At 38.9% G+C, this 25,846-nt stretch overlaps 1 protein-coding gene across 1 annotated transcript in view; it reads left to right on the top strand.

Moving 5' to 3' along the window:
• The window catches only part of Spef2 (sperm flagellar 2), a 163,231-nt gene that overhangs the window by 119,818 nt on the left and 17,567 nt on the right, over positions 1-25,846 (top strand). Inside the window, exons 27-32 of the mRNA XM_021183947.2 lie at positions 5,254-5,407; positions 7,021-7,149; positions 10,006-10,144; positions 12,246-12,475; positions 21,846-21,952; positions 22,561-22,743. Coding sequence (XP_021039606.1) covers positions 5,254-5,407; positions 7,021-7,149; positions 10,006-10,144; positions 12,246-12,475; positions 21,846-21,952; positions 22,561-22,743 — 942 coding nt within the window. The remainder of the gene's footprint in view (positions 1-5,253; positions 5,408-7,020; positions 7,150-10,005; positions 10,145-12,245; positions 12,476-21,845; positions 21,953-22,560; positions 22,744-25,846) is intronic.

Genomic DNA, 25,846 nt, shown 5'->3' with positions numbered 1-25,846 from the left:
CTCTCTCTCTCTCTCTCTCTCTCTCTCTCTCTCTCTCTCTCTCTTTCTTTCTTCTTCCTTCTTTCTTCTTTCTTTCATTTTTGGTTAAGGAAATGGTTTATTACATCTTACAACGTGTGTGTTGTCTCGCATCCTAGGAAGTGAGGAAAGGAACTCAAAGCAGAACTTGATGTCATGATCTGAGGCAGAAACCATGGAAGGATGCTACTTACTGGCTTGCACCTCATGGCTTGCTCAGCCTGCTTTCTTACTCACTCTCTTGACCACCTTCTCAGGACCACCACAATGGTCTGGGCCCTACCACATAACCAATCTAGAAAATGCATCACACAGGTTTGCCTACTGACTCAACCTGGTTGGGGTGTTTTCTCAGTTGAGGTTTCTTCTTCTAAAATGATGCTAGCCTGTGTCAAGATGATGAAAAGTAGCCAATACAGTTCTCAAAGGAAGAAATATGAATGCTAAGAAGTATTTTTAAGTGTTAGATATCTTAGCAATCAGACATATTTAAATTAAAACTGTTTGAAATTTTATCTTATTTTTATCTTATTATCTTATCTTATGAAATAAGATAAAATTTCAAACAGAATGACTAAGATTAAGAAAACAAATGACAATACATGTTGTGAAGATATGAAAGAGGATCCCTTAGTCCTATTAGAATGTGAATTGGTCTTGCCACTATGGAAATCAGCATGGAAGTTCCTCAAGGGGCTAGAAATAAATGTACCCTGTGATCCAGTGATTCCACCCCTGGGCATTTATCCAAGAAGATCTATTTTGTACTGGAGAGAGATTCTTATTATCTGTGTTCTTTGCTGCTCTATCCACAATAGCTAGGAAACAGAAACAACCTGGATGTCCATAATGAAATGTGTGTGTGCACAGTGCAGTACTATTCATTTAAGGAAAATGAAGTCATAAAATTCTACATTCTAAATGAATGAAAGACAAATGTTGGGTATGTGTCATCTCATTTGTAGATGATAGTTTCAACTTCTTAGATATGTGTATTACATTTTGAATACCACGGAAGTTGGAAAAGGGACCGTGGGAAAATTTCAGTAGAGGGAGATAGAACACAGTGATACAAAGAGTCAAATGGGAAAAATAAAAATCCAATCTTTGGTTAATTTTTTAATGTAATTATCTATCTATCTATCTATCTATCTATCTATCTATCTATCTACCTACCTACCTATTTTACACTCCAGATTTTATTCCCCTCCCAGTTCACCCTCTGATGGTCCACATCCCATACCTCCTCCTCACCCCTTATCTCCACAAGAATGTCCCACCCCACCCCACCAGACCTCTAAATTCCCTGGGGCCTCCAATCTCTTGGGGGTTAGGTCCATCCTTTCTGACTGAACTCAGACCCAGCAGTCCTTGCTGTATATGTGTTGGGGGCCTCATATCAGCTAGTGTATACTGCCTGGTTTATGGTCCAGTGCCTGAGAGATCTTGGGGGTCAAGTTTAATTCAGACTGCTAGTCCTCCTACAGGGTCACCCGCCTCCTCAGCTTCTTCCAGTTTTTCCCTAATTCAACCACAGGGGTCAGCAGCTTCTGTCCATTGGTTGGGGATAAACATCTGCATTGACTCTTAAAGCTGATTGTTGGGTCTTCCCGGAGGGCAGTCATGATAGGTTCCTTTTTGTGAACACTCCGTAGCCTTAGTAATAGTGTCCAGACTTGGGACTTCCCCTTGAGGTGGATCCCACTTTGGGCCTCAAGTCTCCTTTCTATTTCCACTTCTGCAGTTGTTTCAGACAGGAACAATTATGGGTCAGAGTTTTGACTGTGGGATGGCAACCCCCTCCCTCACTTGATGCCCCGTCTTTCTGCTTGAAGTGGGCTCTATAAGTTCCCTTTTCCTACTTTTGGTAATTTCATGTAAGGTCCCTCCCTTTGGGTCCTGAGAATCTTTCACCTCCCAGGTCGCTGATACATTCTGGAGCGTCCCCCTAACCTCCTTCCTCTGAGGTTACCTGTTTCCATTCTTTCTGTTGCCTTTCAGGGCTTCAGTCCTTTTCTCTCCCCCAATACCAGATCTGGTTCCCCTCTTTCCCCCACCTCATCCACTTTCCCTCCTAGGTCCTTCCCTCCCTCCCTCCTTGTGCTGTGATTGCTTTCTTCTCCCTCTCAAGTGGGACTGAGGGGTCATCACTTGGGCCCTTTAACCAAGCTGGCTTTTTCTATGTAGCTTTTCTGGCTCTCTAAGTGCTGCTGGCAGATTATTCTGTGACATATTACAATTTTAAAAGGAAAATCTATCAGTTACAAACATTGTCCTCCATAAGGCTTACAAATATGTCCAAGAATATGAAGCCTATTAGCAAGTGATGAGGCTTAATGTCCATGGAGAAATTGGCAAGTGTGACATGCTGGGCCATGGGGCATGAAATATATGTCAGGCATCTAAAAAAGGCAGCAACTTACTGGCCTTTAGCAAACAAAATTGCAAAGGCTTTGGAGGGAGCTAGGCCTTATCTATATGTCCATGTATGTATCTCCCTTACTCTTTTTTGCATTCTCCTCATTCTATTAGTCTCAGAAATCACATCAGATCTGGACCACCCAAGTGCTTGCATGTATAGATACATATAATCTTATTGATTCTCATTTTCTGACTTCCAAAATGCATGTGGTTTTTTTATATACTTCTTTGAGATCTTTTTTTTTCAGTTCTCATAAATAATCCTCACTTTTGCCAGAGTCAAATGAATTTAGTACTTAGTTCTAGTATTTCTAGAAACAAGAAGAACATTGGTGGCATAGGACTTAGAGATTTTCTATAGAGATAGATAGATAGATAGATCTTAAATTTTAAATTTACAAACAGTAATTGTATATCTTTTTTGCTTATACTTTGATATTTTGATAGTGATAGACATTTTAAAATGATAAACCAAACTAATACACATCTATCATTTCACCTTCTTATCAAATTTTTTAGAGTAAACATTTAAAATCCATCCTCTAGCAATTTTCAAATATAAAATACATTAACTACTGAATCCATGCTATGTAATAGGCCATCAGAATTTGTTTCTTTCATCTGAGTAAGACATTTTACCCATTCATTGACAGTTTTCTTTACACTCTATCCATCTACCCTCAACACCTGATAGCCACCACTCAGCTCTATACTTTAATAAGTTTAATATTTTTACATATGTGTATATGTACAAGAGTCAGATTATTTAGCATCTAATATCCTTCTCTTGTTTATAATATCTTCTGAGTTTATCTATGTAACCCTGAGACAAGGCTTTCTATAACCTGAAGTATATAGAACATCTTAAAAGAGACAGGAGGCAAAGGGGGAGGGGGGACCCTGTAAAATTCCATCTCTCCTTAGTATGAGGACAGAATTTCCCCATCTGTGACTAGCATGGAGTGATAATACAACTATAATCCAAACATTTGTGGTAGTGAGAGAGGGACTAACTACAATGGAGACACACAGAAAGTCAGAGAGTAGAAGAAGCTAGCACTATGACATTAGCCGGTGGCAAATATTATCTCCATAAGCAATGAATCTTATGGGAGGGTGTCAAGAGTTAGAATGGAAAATCCAGCATTAAAGTGTATGTGATTCAACCTACACTCTCCTGAACTGGCTATGTGGACATGAAATTTGTATCTCATGTCATCTATAGTGCACAGACACAATATGTAAACATGCATGCTTTTATAATATAGTAATTTTATAGGATAATATTTAAGCAGGATTAAAATGTAAAAAAAAAATCCATTAAGGGTTAATGGTTGTTTTTCTGTCAACTTGATATAAACTAAAGGCATCTCATAAAAGGCAACATCATTTGGGGAATTGCATTTATCAGATTGTTCTGTAGGCAGCTCTGTTGGAAAGTTTCTTGGGTAATAATTGGCATTAGAGGGCATTATCCTGGCTTGATTAAGAAAGCAAGATGAGCAAGCCATGAGAAGCAAAGGAATAAGCCATGTCCCTTTGTCCCTTTGTAGCTCATGACTCTGTCTTATTGAGATTCTACCTTGACTTCCATTATTGATGGACTGCCACTGGGAGATGTAAACCAAACAAACTCTTTATTCTTCAAGTTGCTTTTGTTCCTGGTGTTTATCACAGCAATAGAAAGGGAACTGTAACATAAATTGATATATAGGGGGGAAAAGACTGTCCTAGAGGCAAGAGACAACAGAAATTTAGAAGAAAATCAATTGCTATGATTATAGAGGTAGTTAATCTGACAGATGTGAGGAGAAAGACCACCAACCCAAATCATAGCCAACTTAATTAAAGCAAGCCCTTTTATTTGTTCACATGAGCTGTCACTCTCTAACACAGGGTTCAGAAGATCAGCTTTAGACATGTGGAACATAAGGATTTTTATAGTTCAGGAGTAGACAGTTCCAAGTAGGGGATTTGGCAGGCAAATAGGCAGGTTACAGGAGCAGAACATAAGCACAATAACTTGGTCATAACATCCTCCTGAAACCAAGTGGTCATAACAAGGTCATCATAACAAGGTGGTCATAACAAGGTAGTAAAAAGGTGATCATAAAAAGATGGTAATAACTATGTAGTAACAAGGTGGTCATAACATGATAGTCATAACTAGGTTGTTATAACAAGATAGTAACAAGGTGGTCATAACAAAGTACTCATAGCAAGGTGGTCATAACAAGGTAGTAACAAGGCAGTCATAACAAATTAGTAACACAATGGTCATAACAAAATAGTAACAAGGTGGTCATAGCAAGACAGTCATAACAAAGTAGTCATAAAATGGTGGTCATAGCAAGGTAGTGATAATGCCTTTTAAAACGAAAACATGGTCCCTATTTCCTGAAATTGGCAGTACAGAAGCATTCGTAGTTAAGGTTACAGGTTAGGCATAGCTCAATCCTTGAGAAACAGATTTAATCATAAACAGGATTGAATCAAGTTTGTTTTTACTATATGATGGCTTTCAAGCCTAAGATGGAGAGGCTAGTTTATCAGTGGAGATAAAACTAAATGAACCTGTGAAATCATGGATTAGGGAGATAGGAGCCTTCTTTCAGACAGCTGCAGGGGATAGCACTTGGGGGCTGGATCATCTAATCATAGAACTGTGTGTTCCTTGAAGGGTGAGAGATGGGTATCTTGTTTACAGTGGAAGGAAGCTCTAGTGGAATCTGAGTGACTAAATTTAAGTGATCATCATATTTGCTGAATGCCATCCTAACTGAAAATACTGTAACTGAAAATACTACCATACAGGTGGCTGCTGAAGTTCACCAAAGGCTCACAGAGGAAGAAAAAGAACCACCCCGATTAGATTCCAAAGAAAAGTCTCCTCAATCAGGTGCAAATAAAAAAGCCAAGAAGGAGAAAGAAGCACCCAAGAAGAAAAAGACAGACAAGAAAGGAAAAGGTATTCACGGCACTAGGACCTGGTCCACAGGTCACTTTAAACCTCTTCTTGGTAGAAAATAAGCCATTAATGAGGCAGGTTAGCCTCTAAGCCACTTGAATGCTAGTAATTATTTTAAACAATAGACCCAAATGTCTAGGGGCTGTGGTTGTAGTTGGCAAACCACATTGCATATCAGCACGACCTAACTCATTTTAGCAAAATGTAGATGTAACCAGCAATAAATAGTATTCAAGGCAGCTTTAACCTTATTAAGACTCATATCCTGGGATGTCTGTACAGAGGGGCTAATACCTGCTGCAGAAGTTAAAGGCTCTGCATTTACAGGTCTCAGGGGCACTCGAATCTAAGCAAATTGTTCTCTACTGGAACATGCCTACCAAAATCTTTGCCTCAGAGTCATGAAGGGATAGCAACAAGGGAAACAGGCAGAGAGATACAACCTCCCACTGAGTGTAAGCAACACCACTGAATTGTCCTCTCAATGTTTCTGTGTGGAACATATATATATAATTTGAGGTGACAGATTATCAATGCATGTTTATTACACACTCACTGTGGGGAAGCACTCTATGATGGACACCAAAAGCATATGATAGGGGAGGGAGAAGCGGTAAAGGGGTAGTGGTGACCCTGGAAGCAAAGGGAAGGAGAGTTACTTTGCTAAAGCACATGCCACTTTAGTCCATCTCATGTAAATGTGTCAGCATTTAAAGGGAAGATTTGTTAAATGGAGTTAAGTGGCCAAGTCCAATCTTCAATTATTTAATGATAAAACAAATGCAGAGGCTAAAGCTCTCCTTTATTTGCAATCTATACATATACCTCTTAGTACAGCAAATATACCGATCCCCTCACAGTTCCTTACTCTACTTCTTTTTCCTCCATATGATTCAAGACCCTTGTGAACATACTCTTGAGAATAATTACTGAACTGGGTAGAAATTCACAAACTGGGCCTGAAATAGAATCACATTGCCTTGGGTAGATTCTCAACAAATGTCCACAGACTCTTAATTTCCAATCGATTTATGTAGTCATTGAACTACTTGTAGGTGGGCAGAAATTAAAGGGTAATTAATTCAGATGCATATTCTTGATCATTGCTACATGTAACCCATGTCTTTTTGGAGTTATTTATTGGTCTTTTCTTGAGAAAAAAAAAAAAACCAGAAACCAAAAACAAAACAAACAAAAAAAGCTAAGAACCACTTTCAAATTTAAGGAATTTCTTAGGAAGTGGTAATTCTGCAAGGGACTAGTATCTACTGACAGCTAGAGTATGATGAACTTTTTTGTCTTCAAACCCTGATTTTTATCACATTTTTATTTCCTATGATCATTTATGCATGTGCTGTACAGCTTGTTCTTTTCTTACGATGTAACACACCATATTTTGTTATGAATGCTGCTCAGAAAATTCACAAAATTCTCAATGAAAGATACTAAATCTTTCATTGCCTGCCCACCCCAAGGAGCCCAAAGTTCCTTGTTTCAAGATCTCCAGCAGTTTCTGCCTGTACAGATTTTGCCACATAGCCATGTCTTCCAAGAGCCAAGTCCATTAACTCTAATGTTGGTCATTTACTCACCACACCTCAGTTATGTTTCAGGCAAATCATCCCCCGTGGCAGAAGTCAGTCCAGTCACAGTCACACCTGAGGAAATGGCTGAAATGGAAAAGAGGAATGAACTGAGGCTCAGGATAAAGGAAGAACATCTTGCTGCCCTGCAGACAGAAGGTAAGAGGAGAAATAGAGTAAGATCATGCTTTCAGTGGAGTCAAAAAACCGACACAGGTCTCGTCAGTAGCCTCAGACTGAATCTCAGGACTCAAGCAGAAGGACTGAACACACAACATTCAGATAGTTTTTCTTTTGTCCATAAAACCAGCCTTGGCTACTATGCTGTCATATGAGTTAGATGAGTCTGGATTTAATTAAACTTAATTAAATTGATTGATTTATTGATTGATTGACTGACTGACTGACTGACTGACTGACTGGTTGTTTGATTGTGACAAGGTCTAACTTTGTAGCCCAGTCTGACTTCAAACTTGTTATGTAGCTCTCTCTGCTCTTGAATTAACAATTCTCCTGTATTTGTCCCCTGAGGGCAAAGAATATAGGAGTGCAATACTGGGCCTGGGTCCCTAAGTAATCTCATTTAAAGTATCTGCAGGCCATCAGAAAGCTTTAGAAAAGAAGAAAAAGAAAGCAAAGGCTGTAATTCAAATTTCAAAGACTAGAAAGAAAAATAGATTGTCAATTGGTATGATTGTCCAGGTTAGCTGTCCAATACAAATGATTTAATATCACAAAAGAGAATGTTACTCCTCTTGTTAAGAAAAAATAAGTCCTTGGGCTGGAGAGACAATTCAGTGGTTAAGAGCACTGACGGTTATTCTTCCAGAGAATTCAGTTTCAATTCTTAGCACCTACATGGTGGTTCACAACCATCTATAACTCCAGTTTCCACTGGATCCAATGCCTTCTTCTGATCTCTGCTGGCACCAGGCACAAAAGTGATGTACAAATATATTATGCAGACAAAAAAAATCATATTAAAAAGTAAACCAAAAGAAGTCCTGGCCAAAACCCATAAGTTATGAGAGTGAAGTTGGGAACAAGGACTGATCAATCTTCACATCTCTTTCTCCAAAATGTAAAAAGGCTTTCTTCCCAGTACTCAGACGACTGCAAAGCCTGTTCTCCCACATTCTCCCAAAGAGACTGATTAGTACAAATCAATATGGAATTTGGAATATTAGGAATAGACCAAAGATAGTCTATGGAAAAGGAATCATTGCCAATATCCTCATTGACAGAACCATAATGTAAGCAAGGGCACAGAAAAGCCACCAAAACAAAGGACCCATGCTTGAGAAGACGATTTTCATTAGATATATGAGAGATATAATAGCCAAAGGCTTTGGGAGGATGTCCAAAGCATCCAAAAGAAGATAAGGTCAGACTATCAAGGGCCAGAGCAGAGGCAAGGCTAAAAAGAAAATGAATTGGACCATCCTGGAAGTTTAAGGTGGTGGAGAAGGGGGCTTACAACCTGTGCCTTTGGCATGTGGTAAACATCAATTGAGAAGTGGCTCTTCTTGGCAGACAGGAAGTAGGTTCCTGAAGAACAATGAAAGCAAGTTTCTGTCTTTCCATCAGCAGTCCTCCTATAGTCCAGCTTGAGATGTGCCAAGATTGTATATTAGCCCAAGTCAATGGGCCTGCCCTTGGTGGGGTAGAGGGTACTTGGTGTAGTCTCACTTCTCTCCCTTTCTCTCCCTTCACCCCTCTACCCACCACCAACCATTCCCTTAATCCAGCAAAAAACATCAGAAGTAACCTGAAGCCAGGGAGCTGTGAGGCATCTGGAGAGGAGAACACATGTTTCTTTCCTCACTGTCTGTGTTCACATCTGCTTCTAGTGTTTTCCAGTAAGCCCCATCTTTGAATTCACATGAAAAAAAAAAAACATCCTCAGTGTGATAAATTTTAATTCTTCATGCTACAAAAGTTATCAGGTTTTTCACTGCAGGCTTCATCCTGTTACGGTGGCTGGAGACTCACATGCATATGCACAAGCGTTATAAAAGCAAACCAAAACAATAATAAAGCTAAAAGAAGATAGATGAAAGCAGTCACTTATAATACTCTGTGATGGTGTAAACATGCTTATGGGACAAGGTGGGGAGGCATTAAGAAAGCCTTCTCAGAACTAATGTGGCCTGAACCAGAAAAGTATGGAAAAATGTGCTCAGGAGGCAAGCCAGGGCCAGGAATAGAGAGCAGAGATGTGTGCCAAAGCAAAGAAGATATAAAACCTATTCAGGGGAGAAGCCAGGAGGGAGTAGACTTGAGTTAGAAGCCTGATCATGGATTGTCCAATAGACCCCTCCTCAACAAAGATAAGGTCCCTTCCCTGTGGAAGCTGAGTAGTAATGAAGCCTGGGCAGAAGTGTCGTTGCCCTGGAAACTGTAGGAAGAGAGATGACTCAGGTGCCTCAGAGTGCTGCTGAGAAGAAAGGAGATTTGGAACTGAAGTGAGCAACAGAAGTGGGAGAAAGCATAGTTCAAGCTATAGTGTGGGTTAGAAAGGATCAATATCTGATCTTCCAGGTACCAAACTTATTAAAGCTCAAGAAGAACTTAGTTTAAATCCACAAAAGTCTTTACAGCATGATTCATTTAGCTTCGCTCTGCGATGGATGCCACCTTAGCCATATTCATGAATTAAATAAAGCTTCATAAACCAAAGTGTGATTGGTATAAAAAGTGGACTTGGTTTATGTAAGAGTAATGTAGGTATAATGTGTTAAAATCTCCTTTTGTCTTTTATTTATATATTGTGTTAATTTTACACAGTAGGGTTCATTATGATCATGTTATGCATGTGTGTGACATACTATGACTGTGTCCCTCCCTCATCACTATGCCTCACTTCCCTTGCTCTTCCTCTTACTTTGTTTTCTAAATCACCCACTCTGCGTTCATGTATCTGCAAAATACAAATTGCATATGAATAAAAAGCACAATGTTTCTCCTGCTGAATTCAGTTTCCTTAGCTTACATCCAGTTTCTCTTTTTAAATAGAACAAGCCGCGCAGTTTCGACTGGAACTAATAAAGCTAAAAGCTTTGTCCGTCCTGGAAGATTTAGTAACAAAGGTGGTTGATGTCTACAGGTTCATGGATAAATGGCTTGGTAAGAGATATTTGAATGAAATGGCCAGGTAAGGTTTTCCTCAATCAAAAATAATCATACTAAATGCCAAAAAATGCAAAAATTGACAAGGGTGTTTAGGATGTCCACAGATTTAAATTACAACATGCGCGCGCACACACAAACACACTCACATACACACACACACACACACACACACACGTACAGACACATGTGTCTCTGTGTATCTCTGTGTCTGTATCTCTGCCCCAGCCACCCCACCCGCACCTGTTATAAACACTCAAAATGAATACCACCATCACATTTGTGTAGAGTATTTTTCTGCAGTAACCTGCCTGTCAGTGGGCTCTGTCGAAATATCATTTTCACTCTGGGAGTTCAGTCTACATGGTAATTTACATGTAATTTTAATCCAGGAGATTTTCAAATTATAATGATTACTAGATCTAATTGCTCAATATTCATCAGCTTAATCTACAAAAAGGACTCCAACTTGGCTATTCCACCAGTTTCAGCTTGAACTAGATTCTGCAATATGTATATTATAGGGTAGATTTGCCAAGAGTCTAGTAGTTGTTTGAGAATGGGCATCAAATTCTAAACGTTCACAGAAGCAATAATTACTATCTATAAACAGTCATTTTGTCTGGCTTTCTCCACTCTCATCTTGAAAGTTTTATTGTTAAAAATCTTCAGCCCAATTGTTTAGTGCTGTTATTGCACCTTTGAAAGTAGTAAAAAAAAAAATCCAAAACATTCATTTCCATCTGGTAACTTGCTACCACTGTGTATAAACAAATATTGTTGCTAGGCAGCCAAGTCAATTGCAAGTAGCTTGTAGCCCTAGTCTGTGCCTGCCACTTATAAATGAAAGGGTTTCATCTGAGTTCTTAGGATTTATGGGTTCCTTCCTTGTGTCTGTCCATTAAGCACAGTTGGATGTTAATTCTGTGTGATATATGCAAAGGTCTCACATTTATGTTGTATCTGTCTCTACTTTCTGAATCTTTAATGTGATGTACTCTGACTACAAGAAATCACACAACATGAAGTTAAAAAGTAACTTTTCATGAGGGGTTGGGGGTTTCTGTCAAGTCCCTTTGAACTCCAAATCTATTTCCCTGACCTTTCCTTTCTTCTTTATGGAAATGACTCACAGTAACCTTCCACTAGGTGGTGCACAGTCATTCTGGTTCTGCTTGTCGGTCTGTGTGGAGACACCGTTCGTTCACACAAACTCAGGTTCCAATGTACAAGAACACTCCAAACCACAAACTAATTAGCAAGCACTGTATGGGAATTCACAGAGAGCACTGAGGAGTTGAATTCAAGAGCCTTTTCGAGGACAGGAACTGATAATACTCCTGAAAGCATCAGCACACAAATATCTGTTGCTCATCATATACAGGGAGAATAAGTCTGCGTTTCCTCATGATGTCTTCTTCATCAGATCAAGACAAGAGTTTGTCTTCATTCCATCGGTTTATACTTATTATGTCTAATACCTAAGACACCTTTAAAATTGCCTAGAGTTAGGCCATTAACTCTTACCCAAATGTGTGTGTGTGTGTATCCATCACCTGTGTGCTGCCCTGAAAACCATCTTAGAAGAGGAAGTAAATGTCAGTGGCTTAATTTCAAGGATAAACCACTCACAGCCACCCTGGACCATGTCAAGCATATGCTCTAGATGAGACCCTAGAACCCACTGCTACTTCCTCTAGCCATTGTAGCCCTTAAATGTAGATGCTCATAGACACATGATCCAGCTTTGGATCTTGTACACTAGAAGCCACTACTCTGCCAGGTGTGTCTTAAGTAACATTAAATCCTTTGACATAAAGCTAGAGAGCAAAGCAATTTTTGCTTTCTCTAGAGGTAAATAACCAAATTTGATTCACTTAAAATTTGATTCAATTTAATAGGCTTTTTTCTCATTCAGCTTAGCATAAAATTGAACTATAATACCTTCTTAATAAGAGAATATTTTCATTTTTTATCTTTATAACTTTGTACCCTGACTTTAAAAGTTTTAAATGCCTATAGAATTACACTTACCCCCATAATGTGTTAGGTTTTTTGTGTTTTATTAACTATTAATCTAATAATATCTTCAATGGAGATGGCCCTGTTCATTTTTCTATTTGCAGTATACAGAAATTGACCGAATTAGCTCGCTACCACATTGAAACAGCTACAAAAATTCAAAATGAGATTTACTTAAGCCAAGAAGACTTCTATATCAATGGAGACATAAAAGTCTTCCCAGATCCTTCTCTACCAACCCGACCACCACCAATAGAAAAGGAAGAAAATGGTACCCTAACAATCGAACAGCTTGATAATCTTCGAGATCAGTTCTTAGACATGGCCCCTAAAGGTAAGAAAGGAATTGCTGCTGCTGGGTTATAAAGATGATTAAAACTGCCCACAGTGGACATCACTTGGCCAGAAGACAACTGAGTTCTTTTGGAATGCAGGGCACTACAAGGAAATGTCACTCTGTTCTACCAAAATTGTTTGCTATGTACTTGCTTGGGACAATATTATCTGAGTTAAGCAAAGAGAAGTGTCACGGTGACTGATAATCAGGCAGTGTAGCAGTGTGGTAGTGTGGCGGTGGCCAGCCCTGGTGACTCTTCTGTCTTCCTCCTTTCTTGGAGGCAATATTGGTAAATTTGACTCCATCTGAAAACTGAAAAATAATCTTTATGCTTCTAAGTAGAGATGAATTAGGGATCTCAAGTTTGTGTTTCTGTCTGGGTACTGAGGGGATACTAAGAAGTAAAGGAATTCCTCTTAGAACTTCCTTTTCTTTCATTGCTTCATAGATCTTGAGTAGAACCAAATGAGTTACTGGTAGGTACTTCCTAATTAATTTGCTCGCATGAGTGCATAATTTTCCTCATACAAATTATTGAATCCCCTCCCATTTTATCATTACAATTCCATGCCTTCTGCTTTCCCACCAATTGTTGTCCTATGTCATTCAAACTGATGTGTATAGAACCATCATCTATAATCATCATGGCTGTACACTCAGTCACAAAGCAATTAAGCAATGTGTCTGTGGCCATGATCATTTTGGACTCAGCTAGTTTAAGGTTTGTTAATCTTATGTAGGAATTAAGTTGTCTCTTATAAATAGGCTTATTTTATTTCTCCAAATGTCCTCATTATTGGGAAATCATCTCTTTCCCCTAGAGATAGTCAGTAGGCTCTAATATAAATACAATCTCACGTTTTGAAAATTAGTCACAATATTTTCAGAAATCCATAGAAAAAACTCGTTGATAACGAGTGATAAGTCACTCTATAGTCTATAAATCTTCCTTGCTGTGGCCAATGGATGGCAAGGTGCACATGTGTTTCCTTGGGTGAACATATGCACTGACATGTGTGAGCACATCAAATAGCCTGAGAAGTCATTATACCTCCAATGTGTAAAAACACACAATGTGTCTATGGATAGATTTACTTTGCTAGTATTTGGACAAGATTAATGTGGGTGCCAAAAGGTATCAAAAATCCAACTTTGTCAAAAGGCAATTCACAGATCCTGTTACCTTCTAGCAAAGCAGACTTCATCGTCTTTCCCTGAATGGATTTTACAATACCCTTTAAATTTCTATTTTATTTTATGTGTACGTATGAGTGACTGCATGTAATGTATACATATAACCATGTGCATAACTAGTGCTTATGGAGACTATAGACAGGTATCAGATGCCTTGGAACTAGGGTCAGAGGCAGTTGTGAGCCACCTTGTACAATACCAGGGACTGAATCCAGGTCCTTAGGCTAAGTGCCATCTTCCTAGTCCCTACTGTCCCTTTTACCACATCATTTCATTTTGAACTTATATAAATGTTCATTTTGTCCATGCTATATTTTTATATAAAGATGTGTGTGCCATTCTAAAATAATGCATGCTTTAAGTTAAACCTTCAGAATTATGACTGAGAGGACATAGTCCAATTAGTAGCCTAACAGAAAGGATTTGGAAGCATGTGAGTAGATGGAAGCAGACTCTTGAAACTTATAAAGCTTTCATAATTCCTTGGTGAATATTATGATACATTCTTCAATATATACTCAAATTCCAAGATTACATTCCAGCTAAGAGTTTAAAATTCAATAGCATATGACATTTAGTTGATCAGCATTTGAACTCTAAAAACGTTGGGATAAAAGTATACCCAGATATAACTTTTTCTCTGAGTATAATAAAGTACTATCAGCAGACAATGATGAAGCACGAGAGAGATGCCTTGCTCACTGTTCCATTGCTGGAAATAGACACCATGACCATGGCAACATTTACAAAGGAAAGCATTTAGTTGGGGCTGGCTTACAGTTTTGGAGATTTAGTTCAATAGCATCATGGCAGGGAACATGGCAGCATGCAGGAAGACATGATGCTAGAGAAGTAGCTAAGAGTTTTACATCTGGATCTACAGGCATAAGGAAGAGAGGGACACTGGGCTTGGCTAGGACTTTTGAAACCTCAAAGAATACCCCCAGTGACATACTTCCTCTGATCCTTCTCAGGTAGGGTGACTTCCTGATGACTAAGCATTCACATATATGAGATTATAGGGCCACTTTTATTCAAACCACCACAAGAATTGTCAGGGAAGAGGGAAAGTAAGTAATAGCTAAAAAGTTTAAAGGATAATTGAAAGAAAATAGTTTGCTGTGGAGGCCTTTAGAGTATGATATGAAAAGTGTAATATTAAGCAGTGGAAATTTAGGAAAGGGCCCATGAGTGCAAAGTAAAGGAGAATTTTTATACAGTGATTAAGGCTGGTCCAGAAAAAATATATATTAACAAATCTAAAGAAGCATGGAGTGATTTAGTGACAAGGGAACAGAGGGTATTTAAATTTAAAAGAACACACTTTAAAAATTTATAACAAAGCATAGAGGAGGATGGAGATTGAGGGAATGGTCAGAAGACTGGCCTGCATTTCCTTCTCCAGTTGTATGGACTGCAGGGAAATACATGATGGCTCTTTATCAGAGGGATGCCCCACCCTCAATATACTCCGCTGGAGAGCTAACCCATACACGAATAACTGCTGTCACTTAGATAGAAGGTTCAGAGCTTTATATGAAATGCAAGGGTTTTGATGATTCAAAGTTAATTAGGGTCTAACTTGGACCATATCAGGAACAAACAACACCCCACTGGAAAAGAATATGTATTCCGTATGTTTATTTTTAGATGTATGCTAAACATGTTGTTGTCTTATCACCTGAGTTAAAATTCATTGCCATATTTTTGCTGTTGCTTCAAAGAGAAGAAAAATGTAATATCCATTCCATTTTCTGCATATTAGGGGTTACAGCACAGCATTCTTTACCATCTCCAGGAGTCAGGCTATAAATGCTGACAGTGCTCACCCTGGGGTACATCAAGAACTACTGCCTGACTTTTGTTCATCTCGCCTAAACCCATAGATTACACTGGATTTATAATCTTCCGTGCCCTGGCCAACCATTGATTTATACTTCCTGAAATATTACTTCCATAATCATATTTATTTTTGCTATCTGTGGAACATAGGTCTTATTTATATTGTTCATTTTTTTCCTATGCCAAATACCTAACTTGTAAAAATCTAATTGCAGCATGATGTACATTCAGAAGTGTATACCTATTTTAAAGGGACAAATAGTTGATGTGAACTGACCACAGCAGTATAGGAAGGGCAGATCCCTCAGTTTTTTTGTGCTCACAAGTGACTGCCTTCACCTTCTCCCTCCAGGTGATGAATGACTAGCCTAACAGCAGTTATTGACTTTATGAAGTCTTACGTGCAACATGTTCTCACATAAATACATGAAATAATTCAACATGAAAAAATAATCAACATTTGATATGGCTTCTTTTACTCCCTACTCTTGTTGAGACTGACCCATATTTTACACAGACTGGTATTTAAACTATAGGCTATTCCATTGTGGAAAATGGTTCAATACAACATATATGTGTTCCATCACTAATGGCATGTTTGGAATCTCATTTCTTTTATTGAAACATGAAAACTTTATATTTCTGGAGAAGTGTGATATTTGATATATGTCCAAACTGTATAGTGAACAAACAAAGACAATTTAGCATATGTATCATTTTAAACTGTATTTCCTAGATATCTACTCATCTTTTAAATTATTATTTGTTTTCATTTAAATTTTTTAAATATGTTACTAACTTTAATCCTCATCATAATTTTATAAAGCGCATTAATTTAATGTTACGAAGGAAGAGGTGAGCCATAGAGAGATTAAGCAAGTTGCCTAAGACCATGTAACAATCATTTGACTAGAAATAGAATTGGAAAAAAAAAAAAAACTGTCTGAAGTAGATAAGTCCATCAACATGTACAAAAAAATTTAAAAATCCAGTGTAGGGCATAAAAAAGACTACACAAAACTAGCAACTTTTATAATTTTGAAAACATATTCCACTTCTGTTCTGGGAAAATGTTCATTGATAATTCCTGGTAAGTCACTGATGAGAGGGGTTCTCTAGTTCTCTGGATGTTTACTCAAGTTGCTTCCATGATTCCAACATCAAAATGGACTGTTGCTGAGTGTGGGGAAAAGACATTGGGAGAGTCAGAGGATGGAAAGGACTGCTGTGAAATAGTGTTTTCTGGATATGACAGGGAATTTGTACCCATGAACTCTCAGTGGTATGATTGTCTAAACACAGCCTGTAGGAGACCACACAAGCCAATACCACAGCATAGATTCGAGAAAGGCAAGAAAGGCTCCCCTAACCCAGCTGAGGAGCTACAGCTCTCAGCTACGGAAAATTAAAGCCTGTTTTCTTTAGAACAAGCCCCCTGATAGGTAGGTCGCTTATGCAAAAAATGATTAGCTCTATACTCATGTGGATATGGACCACACCCAGTGCACTTATCATATATGTGTGTGTATGTGTGTGTGTATGTATACATACATTATATGAGACATGTCATATATTATATATATCATATTTTTAATATATGATATTGTGCACATATATATTACATGAGAAGAACACATGGAGTTTAGAGACAGATGTAGATAGGTGGAGACATGACAAGAGGAGTTCTTAAATAACCACGTAGAATTTTCTTTAAAGGCAAAGACTCTTCAGATGCTGTGATTCCAGTCACCAAAGAGCAGAAAAAGTCACAAAAAGTTGACTCCTTCCTACCAGAAAGAAATCACCAGTTCTTGAAAATTTGGCTAAAAAAATACCCTTGGCTTGTATATGATGAGCTACTAAACCTTATGTTCTGTGTCCTGTGTCGTAAGCACGGGGTAACGTCAGCGGGAAGTACAGTAAGTTTTCTCTATGGCACGGACAACTTCAGGGCTGAATTTCTCAGTGCGCATCACCTCAGTGAAGCCCATGCCAAGGCATCACTGATGGAAGCGACTAGTGGTTCTCCAGTGAACAGAGCTGCCACTGAGCTGACTGTAAGGACCATGAGTAAAGTGACCCTTGCAAGAGTGGAGAACTTATTTAGATCATGCCACGCCCTAGTCAAGACCGGACATCCCCTCAAAGATTTTATCTGGATGTGTAAGTTGGATGATATGAAGGGTGTTGATATTGGCCCAGTCTTCAGAACTAAAAAATCAGCAAGAATATTTACATATTTCATTGCTGAAGTGGAGAGGAAAAATCTAAGAGAAAACCTAGAAAAGAGTAACTTTTTCTCTGTCATCACTGATGGAATTGTAGACTGTCTAGGCAAGGAAGCCAAAATGGTCTATGTTCAATTTGCACATGCAGGAAAAGTGCAATGTCAGATTGTTGGGTTGCAGCCAGTAGAACCAAAGGACTCTTTGACAATAAAAAATGCTATTGAGAAAGCTCTAGAGACAAATCTTCACCTTAAGCTGTCGAGCCAAGACTGGGCGAAGAAGTTGGTTGGTTTTGGAAGTGATGCTTCCCCTGGAATAGAGGGGAAGAACAGAGTGGCTCTGCTTCTGAGAGAAATACAGCCATGTGTGCAAAGTATGTATTGCTTCGCACATCATCTAGAACTGTCCTACAAATCGATGTTCCAGAGCGTCCCTCTCTACAATGACCTTGAGGCACTCCTCACCAGTATTTACCATTTCTATCACAACTCTCCTCTCTTCAAGAGTTCTCTGATAACTGCCTTCAGGGGCCTCCACCTCCAACCTGTGATGCCTTCTCAAATAGGAGGGAGACGATGGCTTCATGGACTACAAGCATCCCTCCAGAACTTTCTCAAGGGATACCCAGCAATTGTTCAGCAACTGCATTCAGTAAGTAATTTTGAAGTATGTTTTCCAGAATGTCAAGAAAAAAATTACTGAATTCTTTTGAAGATTTTTGACACAGAGAACTACCTACCATATCATTCCCAACTTGTGTTACAGGTAGGTAAAGGCCAAAATGATACCAGTGAACAGAAAGCCAACAGACTTCTAGATCTCGTTCTCCAAGCGGATATCATCAGATTTGCTCATTTCTTGACAGACATCATTAGTATCCTTAGCCTTCTGTCCCACGCCAGTAGGAACAGAAATTCTTCAATTGCGGATGTATTTGCTTCCTTGGAGTCAACCCTGGAAATGCTCCAGATATATCAATCAAGGTGACAAGTTGCGGACTTCTAAGGGTCTGTCAAGGTAGATGATCTGACTTGGGGAATTGTTTTCCAGGTATGCTTTCATGTAACTCTTTACTTGGATGATCTTCTCCCAGACCAGGGCCAAAAGAACGCAGGGTGGATTCAGCCACACACTTTCACGGTAACTGCCTCAGGGGGGAAGCAAACATTTCTTCTGTGAGAAAGGTGGTTTTAACACGTCTTATCGAGAGATTGCAAGGCTGTTTTAGAGATGCCAGCCTTGATGTGGTGAGAGCAACTGTGATTGGAAGCTTTAGACTGTGGCCTACAAAGATAAATCAAGGTAACCTATAGGCGCCAATAAGCCAGTGCCTTTTGATTGCCGTGAATTTATTTTAGCTGTGTGACATTTTTGTTTATGTGTATGGGTTACAGAATTTGGAGTCAAAGAGATATCCATCCTGATTTCATATTATGAACCAGTTCTCGAGGCTGCCAATGTGAAAACGGATGAGGTAGATACCGAGTGGCGCATGTTAAAATTAGAATTATATGGCAGGTCAGTATGGGAGTGAACTGAATTGATTGACATGCATCTGCACCTGCATACAAGTTAGGTAGCTCAATCTTTCATGTCCTTCATCTTCCCTGCTAGATTTCAGAACATTCGAAAGCTGACCTGGGATTTTGTAAACTCCATTTATTCCGATAAATATCCAAGTGTCCTGATGCTTGTTGACTTGGTGCTGGCCCTCCCTGCAAGCTCAGCAGAGCCAGAACGTGGGTGTAGTCAGAGGAAACGCATGGATGAGAGAATCAAGCCTCAAACCATGACAGACATCCTAACCGTTCAGCTAAACTCTCCAGACATTAACAGTTTTGACCCTAGGAAAGCTATCCATTTGTGGAACATGCAGACGCAATTGCCGATGGCTCACAGGGGATCTAATCTTGACAGCTCATCAAACTCAGAAAGCCAAGATGAAAGTGATGAGCAGTATGACTTGTGTTGACTTTGTTACTCATCACAGCAGAAATCAATAACTCAAAAAAAAGAAAAAAGTTAAATTCGCAGCCAGTCTTTGCCTCAAACACAAAAGACATTTGGTGTTTTCCAAACATACAAAGAGACACAAAGCAAAAAGAAGAAGAAGAAAGAGAAGAAAAGAAAAACAGGCTCATTTTCCTGTAATTCTCTAAACCTGCTTCCGTGCTTAATGCTTTTGCTTCAATACTTCGCTGGAAGCTGTTGCTTCTGGGCTCTACTTCAATGCCAGCTTTCTGTGTGTTTTCTCTAAGAGTGAGCGCACTGTTGACTGTAGTTATCTAGAGTTGCTATACAACCAACTCTTGTTCCTGAACAACTCATAATTCTAATTGCAGTGAGTATCTAACAGGGCCAAACTGATAGAATTTTCTTTTTAAAAAATTAATCTTTGAACACACTTTGTCACTGAAACTGCCATTCTGTGGAATCTGAAAGTCATATGCTTAATTACGTTAGACATTGAATAACAAGGTCAAACATTAAAATGATTCCCCCATTTTACACTAAGGTGACCATATAAATAATTCCTAGGTAAACTGAAAATACCGTTTTGTATCAGTTTGCTTCCTAATGTAGCCGTTAGAGACAAGGAGAACACACCTTACACATATCTCAATTTGTAATTGAGTGCTTTGTAACTCTTTGCACTTTTAATGTATTTGTTTGTGATCCCATCTTGAATAATATAGCTGATTTACTTCTAATATCTGAAACCCAGTGTGGCATTATTTCAGCCTTTATTTACAGGGACATTTTTACCCATGAAATTGTTCCCCCTCACCAATACCAAATACTTCAGTAAAATTAAAACAACATAAAGTTCATCATGGAATTACCTGTGGATGGTTAATTATATCAAAAGAATAAGGGTGGACACTTGCTACTCACAACACTACCTTACAAACCTGGAATTGTGCATGTGGTTTGAACCACTGACACTTTTAAAGGGAGAGCTGCATTTCTCTGAAGATTAGAATAAACAGTAAGGTTCATGTGGACTCTCAGACACAGGAAAAACTCAGATGTAAGTGGAAACATTAGAATGCTGGGTCTAATTTAAAGAACAACTGCAAAAGAGAATGACTCTCTACGGTGCACCTCCCAGATACCTGGATATGTATAAGTGGTCTCCCATAATTCTAAAAGGTACCACTGCTGGTTTTTTTATTTGTTCGTTGTTTTTTTTTTTCTTTTTCAATTTTTTTTTTTTTTTTTTTTTTTTTTTTTTTTTTTTTTTTTAATTTTTTTTTTTTTTTTTTAGTTTTGTTTCTCTATTTCTAGTGCATGTGCATGCAATTTGGAATAAGAATCTAAGTAGTTGTGTCTCTTAGATATGTTAAAATATATTAGTGTACAATAGCAAGGCAGAGGGAAATACAGTGCCATTATATGGCTAACTGTCACCGTCAATGTCATTGACTTGGCCATCCAAGTCTCCCTACAGTTACAAAAGCAAGCCATCACTAACTGGAGGACAAACTGGGGAGAAGGTGCTACCTTTGTTATGGCTGTCATCTTGCATGTCTGGAATTGAAATATGAAATGTTTTGCTCATGTGTCCAATTAGATACAATAAAATTTAGTGATGCTTTTAAATTTTTTAATCTGTGAAACAAATATCAAAGAAGGTTTTTGTTGTTGTTGGATTTTTTTTTTCAGTACAAGGTTTCTCAGTGTAAAAGTCCTGGCTGTCCTGGAACTCATCCTGTGGACCATGCTGGCCTCAAACTCAGAGATCCTCCTGACTCTGCCTCCTGAGTACTGAGATTAAAGGTGTGCACCACCACCACCACCATGTTGCCATAAGATTTTAACCTAAGAATTATGCAATTTTAATATTTGCTCAATTAGAAATGACTGTTACTTTTTTTTCCTGAACCAAAGAAAGAGGACATTTTACAGAGATAACAAGAAGAACATAAAGAATTTTTATTTATTTTATTTTATGTTTCTAAGGTAGCTTCTTTCTCTCTAGAGAAACACAAGACTAAGTAAGTAAGAGAGTTACTAGGCATTATTTCTGTTTTAGCAGAATAAACTGTAATCCCAGTAAAACTGGCAATAAATAAATAAATAACTGTTTCACTGTGTTGTAGGCATAATCGGAAATAAAGCCTTCAGTGACATTCTGCTTGATTTGGTTACCCTAAACCTTGGAACCAATAACTTCCCTAGCAGCTGGATGCACCTCAACCAACTGGACGTAAGTTTCTGTTCTGTTTGGCATCTAAAAGGCCTTAATGCAGGTCTTACTTGATGAGTCAATAGTTCTAAGGCAACCAGTTTGCGGCATTAGCAAGAAACCAATGACATTTAAATGAGTGAATGAAGTTGGGAGTAAGCCATGCTATTGATGACTAACATTTAAACCTTTCAGACACTGGGAGATGCAGCCCAGTTACAAGTGGTTTACAAAAAACCTTAACAAGGGACAGGAGCTGATTTGTGAGAGTGCTTGGTTTTCATCATATTTTCATTGTCAACACCCTAGGAAGTTTAATGTTTAGAGTGCACTACCCCGTTAGTATGTTACTTCCCCAGACTTTAACCTTCCACTGGTTAAAAGACACCAGGCTAACTGACCTGCGTGAATTGGATGAGCAGGGTACACAAAAATCACAAATGTCAAAACAATTACCTGGTGTGGCTCCGTTGTTAGAACAGAAAATGAAAGTAAACCCAAATCAGAACTGGCTCTGGCTGCCAACGTGAAATCGCTCTTCCCTTGGCACCAAGCTCTGAAAGCCTTAGTGGGAGGAGCTTCAAGTTAGTTGGCCAAACTTCCCAGTGAGAGCCCCTGTGTTCTTCCAGTTGCAGGAGATCACATCTTTATTAACAGTCAATACAGAGTTCGTGGACTGGAGGAAGTTCTTGATGGTCACAGCCATGCCATGGCCCATGCCCCTGGAGGATGAGCTTCTCGATACCCTGCAGAGGTTTAAGGCCCTGGACGAAGCACAGACCGGCACCATCACCTTCGAACAGTATAAGCAGGTAGACCAGTTCTCTTAACAAGTACCCAGCTCACTGCTGACACATCACATTTCTGGCCACTCTCGTGCTCCTAAGAAGCTCATACATAGGCAGCACAAACAGAATCAAAGTCCAGGACAGAAGTTTGGCTTCCATACCCAAGGAAAGCATTAGGAAAAAAATATATTAAAGTAAAAAATTTCCTGCAGAACTAAGGGTCCCTAATAAAGTCACAAAAATCTTCATTATTTTTCTCCTGAGTTCTCAGCTAGTAATTATTCCCATGGCTATATATTAAAACCACATGCAGGGCTTTAAATGATCCACTGCCAGGCACCCTATACTCCCAAGGAATGGGAAGGGCAGGAATGAAGAACTTGGTGGCCCCGGGATGCTTCTGTTTTGCTCCTTTGGAATTGGGTTAGTGGATGGTGTGACTTGTTTTAACTGAATGAGCTTAAAATGTCCATGAATATTTAAGGCAGAAATGGTCTATCTGCTATAGTATAGTAGATTCACAGGCAGTTCTGAATATTGAAACATGCATGAAGGAGCTCATCTAAGAAAAGTGATGGTAACCCAGAACATAATACCTGCTCATTGGAGTTGTTTGGCAGAGTGTCACCGGGGGCCTGTTGTAGAGCAGGATTGGGGAATTTTGAATACAGAAGCTAGATTCCAAATAATTAAAGAAATTAATTGGTCAATAGGATGATAGATAGATAGATAGATAGATAGATAGATAGATAGATAGATAGATAGATAGATAGATAGATAGATATTCTAGTCATCTGGTCAGGTATATGAGCATTTAATACATTTTTTCAGAATTTAAATGTTAGGATTAATGATATAATTCTCTAACTGACAAGGGTGCCTAGATTACTGGTCTCATCTCTACTGACTGAATGTGCCTTGCTCACCCTTCCACGTCACTACAACTACAGAAGAAGGAATCACTTAGAAGAGGGCTCAGACTTAGAAGCAGGGAGATGACCTGTAGCAATTTATCTCCCAAGTGTTTCATCACTGAAAGCTGACAGATCTTCCTTTCTTGCCTTGTTTATAATTAGTAGCTGACATACTTTTGATTAGTTAGCCTAGAGCTTCCTGTGCTCACACACAAATGAAGAAACACGTGGATCCTAATGAGTCTCTCGCTGGCTGATCAGGATGCTAGTTTGGCTAATTGAGCTCTGATGTATGCACTTGTCAGTGTGTTAAGAATATTAGCATTGCTTACAATTTGCTATGATGACTTCATTTGAACCTGAGAACAGCAGAACAGAATGTATGCTGAGTTCTGCTCTGTGTGGCTTAAGATGTTTAAGAATTAGGCAACTGAACAAACCTTAAAGTTGTTGATTGACACAACGTATCACATTGAACGTCTTTTACAAACAAAAGAACAAATGTTGCTGGCAGCATTTCCAAAAATGCCAATCCCAAACAAGAGCCATTTATCAAAAGCAGGACTTTCTTGGAGAATGATAGACCAAATGCGCTTAGGAGAACTCAAGTCCTTAATGATCACTGTCTGTGTTCTGGGAAGAGCTGATCATTTTCCTTTCCTTCCTACTCCCAGATGCCCTAGGACACTGACCCACTGCATGCCTTTTTCAGATTTCCAACCCTTGATAGCTCACAAATACATGCATACATACATACATACATAAAATGGGGAAAAATAAAAACCATTTTTAGAAGATCTTATATGACCTATTGAACATGTCACATTAGATCAGTAATGCAGCATAACTTTGGTGCTGAAATAGAGATTTCTGGGAAGAAGGAGATGTCTACTCTGTCTTCTGTTGTTCTGTCCCTCCCCTTTTACACTGCAAGTTCACAACAGCCGTCTAGAAGTATGCTGATTACTGCCACTCCTAAGTTGTTCATAATCTATTCTGTGGCTAAGTAATGACCATAAAGTCTTTGTCTTTGCCTTCTGGTCCTGATGTCACTCTGACAAGCTGTCCTCTGTAGAGGTATACTCAGACTATGGAATTGTATAATGTAGAGACGTCTGGCATGTAGAACTATATACCTTTGAAGCATCAGCTAACTCATCATTTACCTGTAAGAACTCATGGTCACCATAAGTGCAATCATTCAGATGTTCAAGAACAAAAATAAGCATGGTCCAACTTCTCTAAGGAAACATGAACAGTCTACAAGTTTTTGGTCACATTTAGCTTAAGAATGCAAAGAACAGTTTCATGTTTCAAAGAGAAATAATCTATGAATCCAGTGAGGTGATACTCAGTTGAGTGAATGCTACATCTAACTTAAGCACATTACTACATAGCTGTGGACTCAACATTTCACATGAATAACATTTTATGGATGAGATTCTTGAGTTGTTTTGTATAATTTTGTTTGCTATGTCTTCAAGGCCATTGGGACTTCTCCACCAAGTAGCTTGCTAATAATATCACCAAGTATATTTTCCTGTCAGATACAGTATTTTCTTTTCTGTTAGGTGTGGAGTCTCTCCTTTTCACTTTAGAAAAATCCCATGCTTCACTTCTGCCGGAAACCCAGGGCTACCGTTACCATTACTGAAAGTGCTATAATCCTTGGAAGGAAGAAAAGAAAGAAGGAAGCATAGGCCTGAGTCAATGTGGGCAACCTTGTGGATCTTGGTAGTAGATACTGTTAAGGACTGGTTATCACTCTGACAGACAAGCTAGGTATAAAAGCCTTTCTCCCTCTGTCTCTATCTCTGTCTCTGTCTCTCTGTCTATCTCTGGTCTCTGTTTTGTCTCTGTCTCTCTGTCTCTGTCTATCTCAGTGTGTGTGTGTGCGTGTGTGTGTGTGTGTGTGTGTGTGTGTGTGTGTGTGCGTGTGTGTGTATGTGTATGTGAAGTGCTTAGCAGCACATATGAAATCGAGGTGTGCCAAGGTTTTGCTATAACCCAGTTAGGATGCTACATAAAGGAAAGAGGTTAAAGAAGCCTCTGAACAGTAGTGAAATCTAAACCTGCTGTAGAAATAAATATTGACTTTTATGAGTAAAATAAGAGTGTAGAAGTCTAGGGAAGCAGAAACCGGCCTGAGTAGGGCCACAGGCCTCATCCGGCCGGATCAGTGCCGGGGTAGCGGGAGCGCAGGGTTGCCTGAC

This window comes from Mus caroli, chromosome 15 (assembly GCF_900094665.2).
Source record: "Mus caroli chromosome 15, CAROLI_EIJ_v1.1, whole genome shotgun sequence".
NCBI lineage: Eukaryota > Metazoa > Chordata > Mammalia > Rodentia > Muridae > Mus > Mus caroli.
The sequence above is the reverse complement of the archived record's forward strand: the minus strand, read 5'-3'. Positions and strand labels throughout refer to the sequence as shown.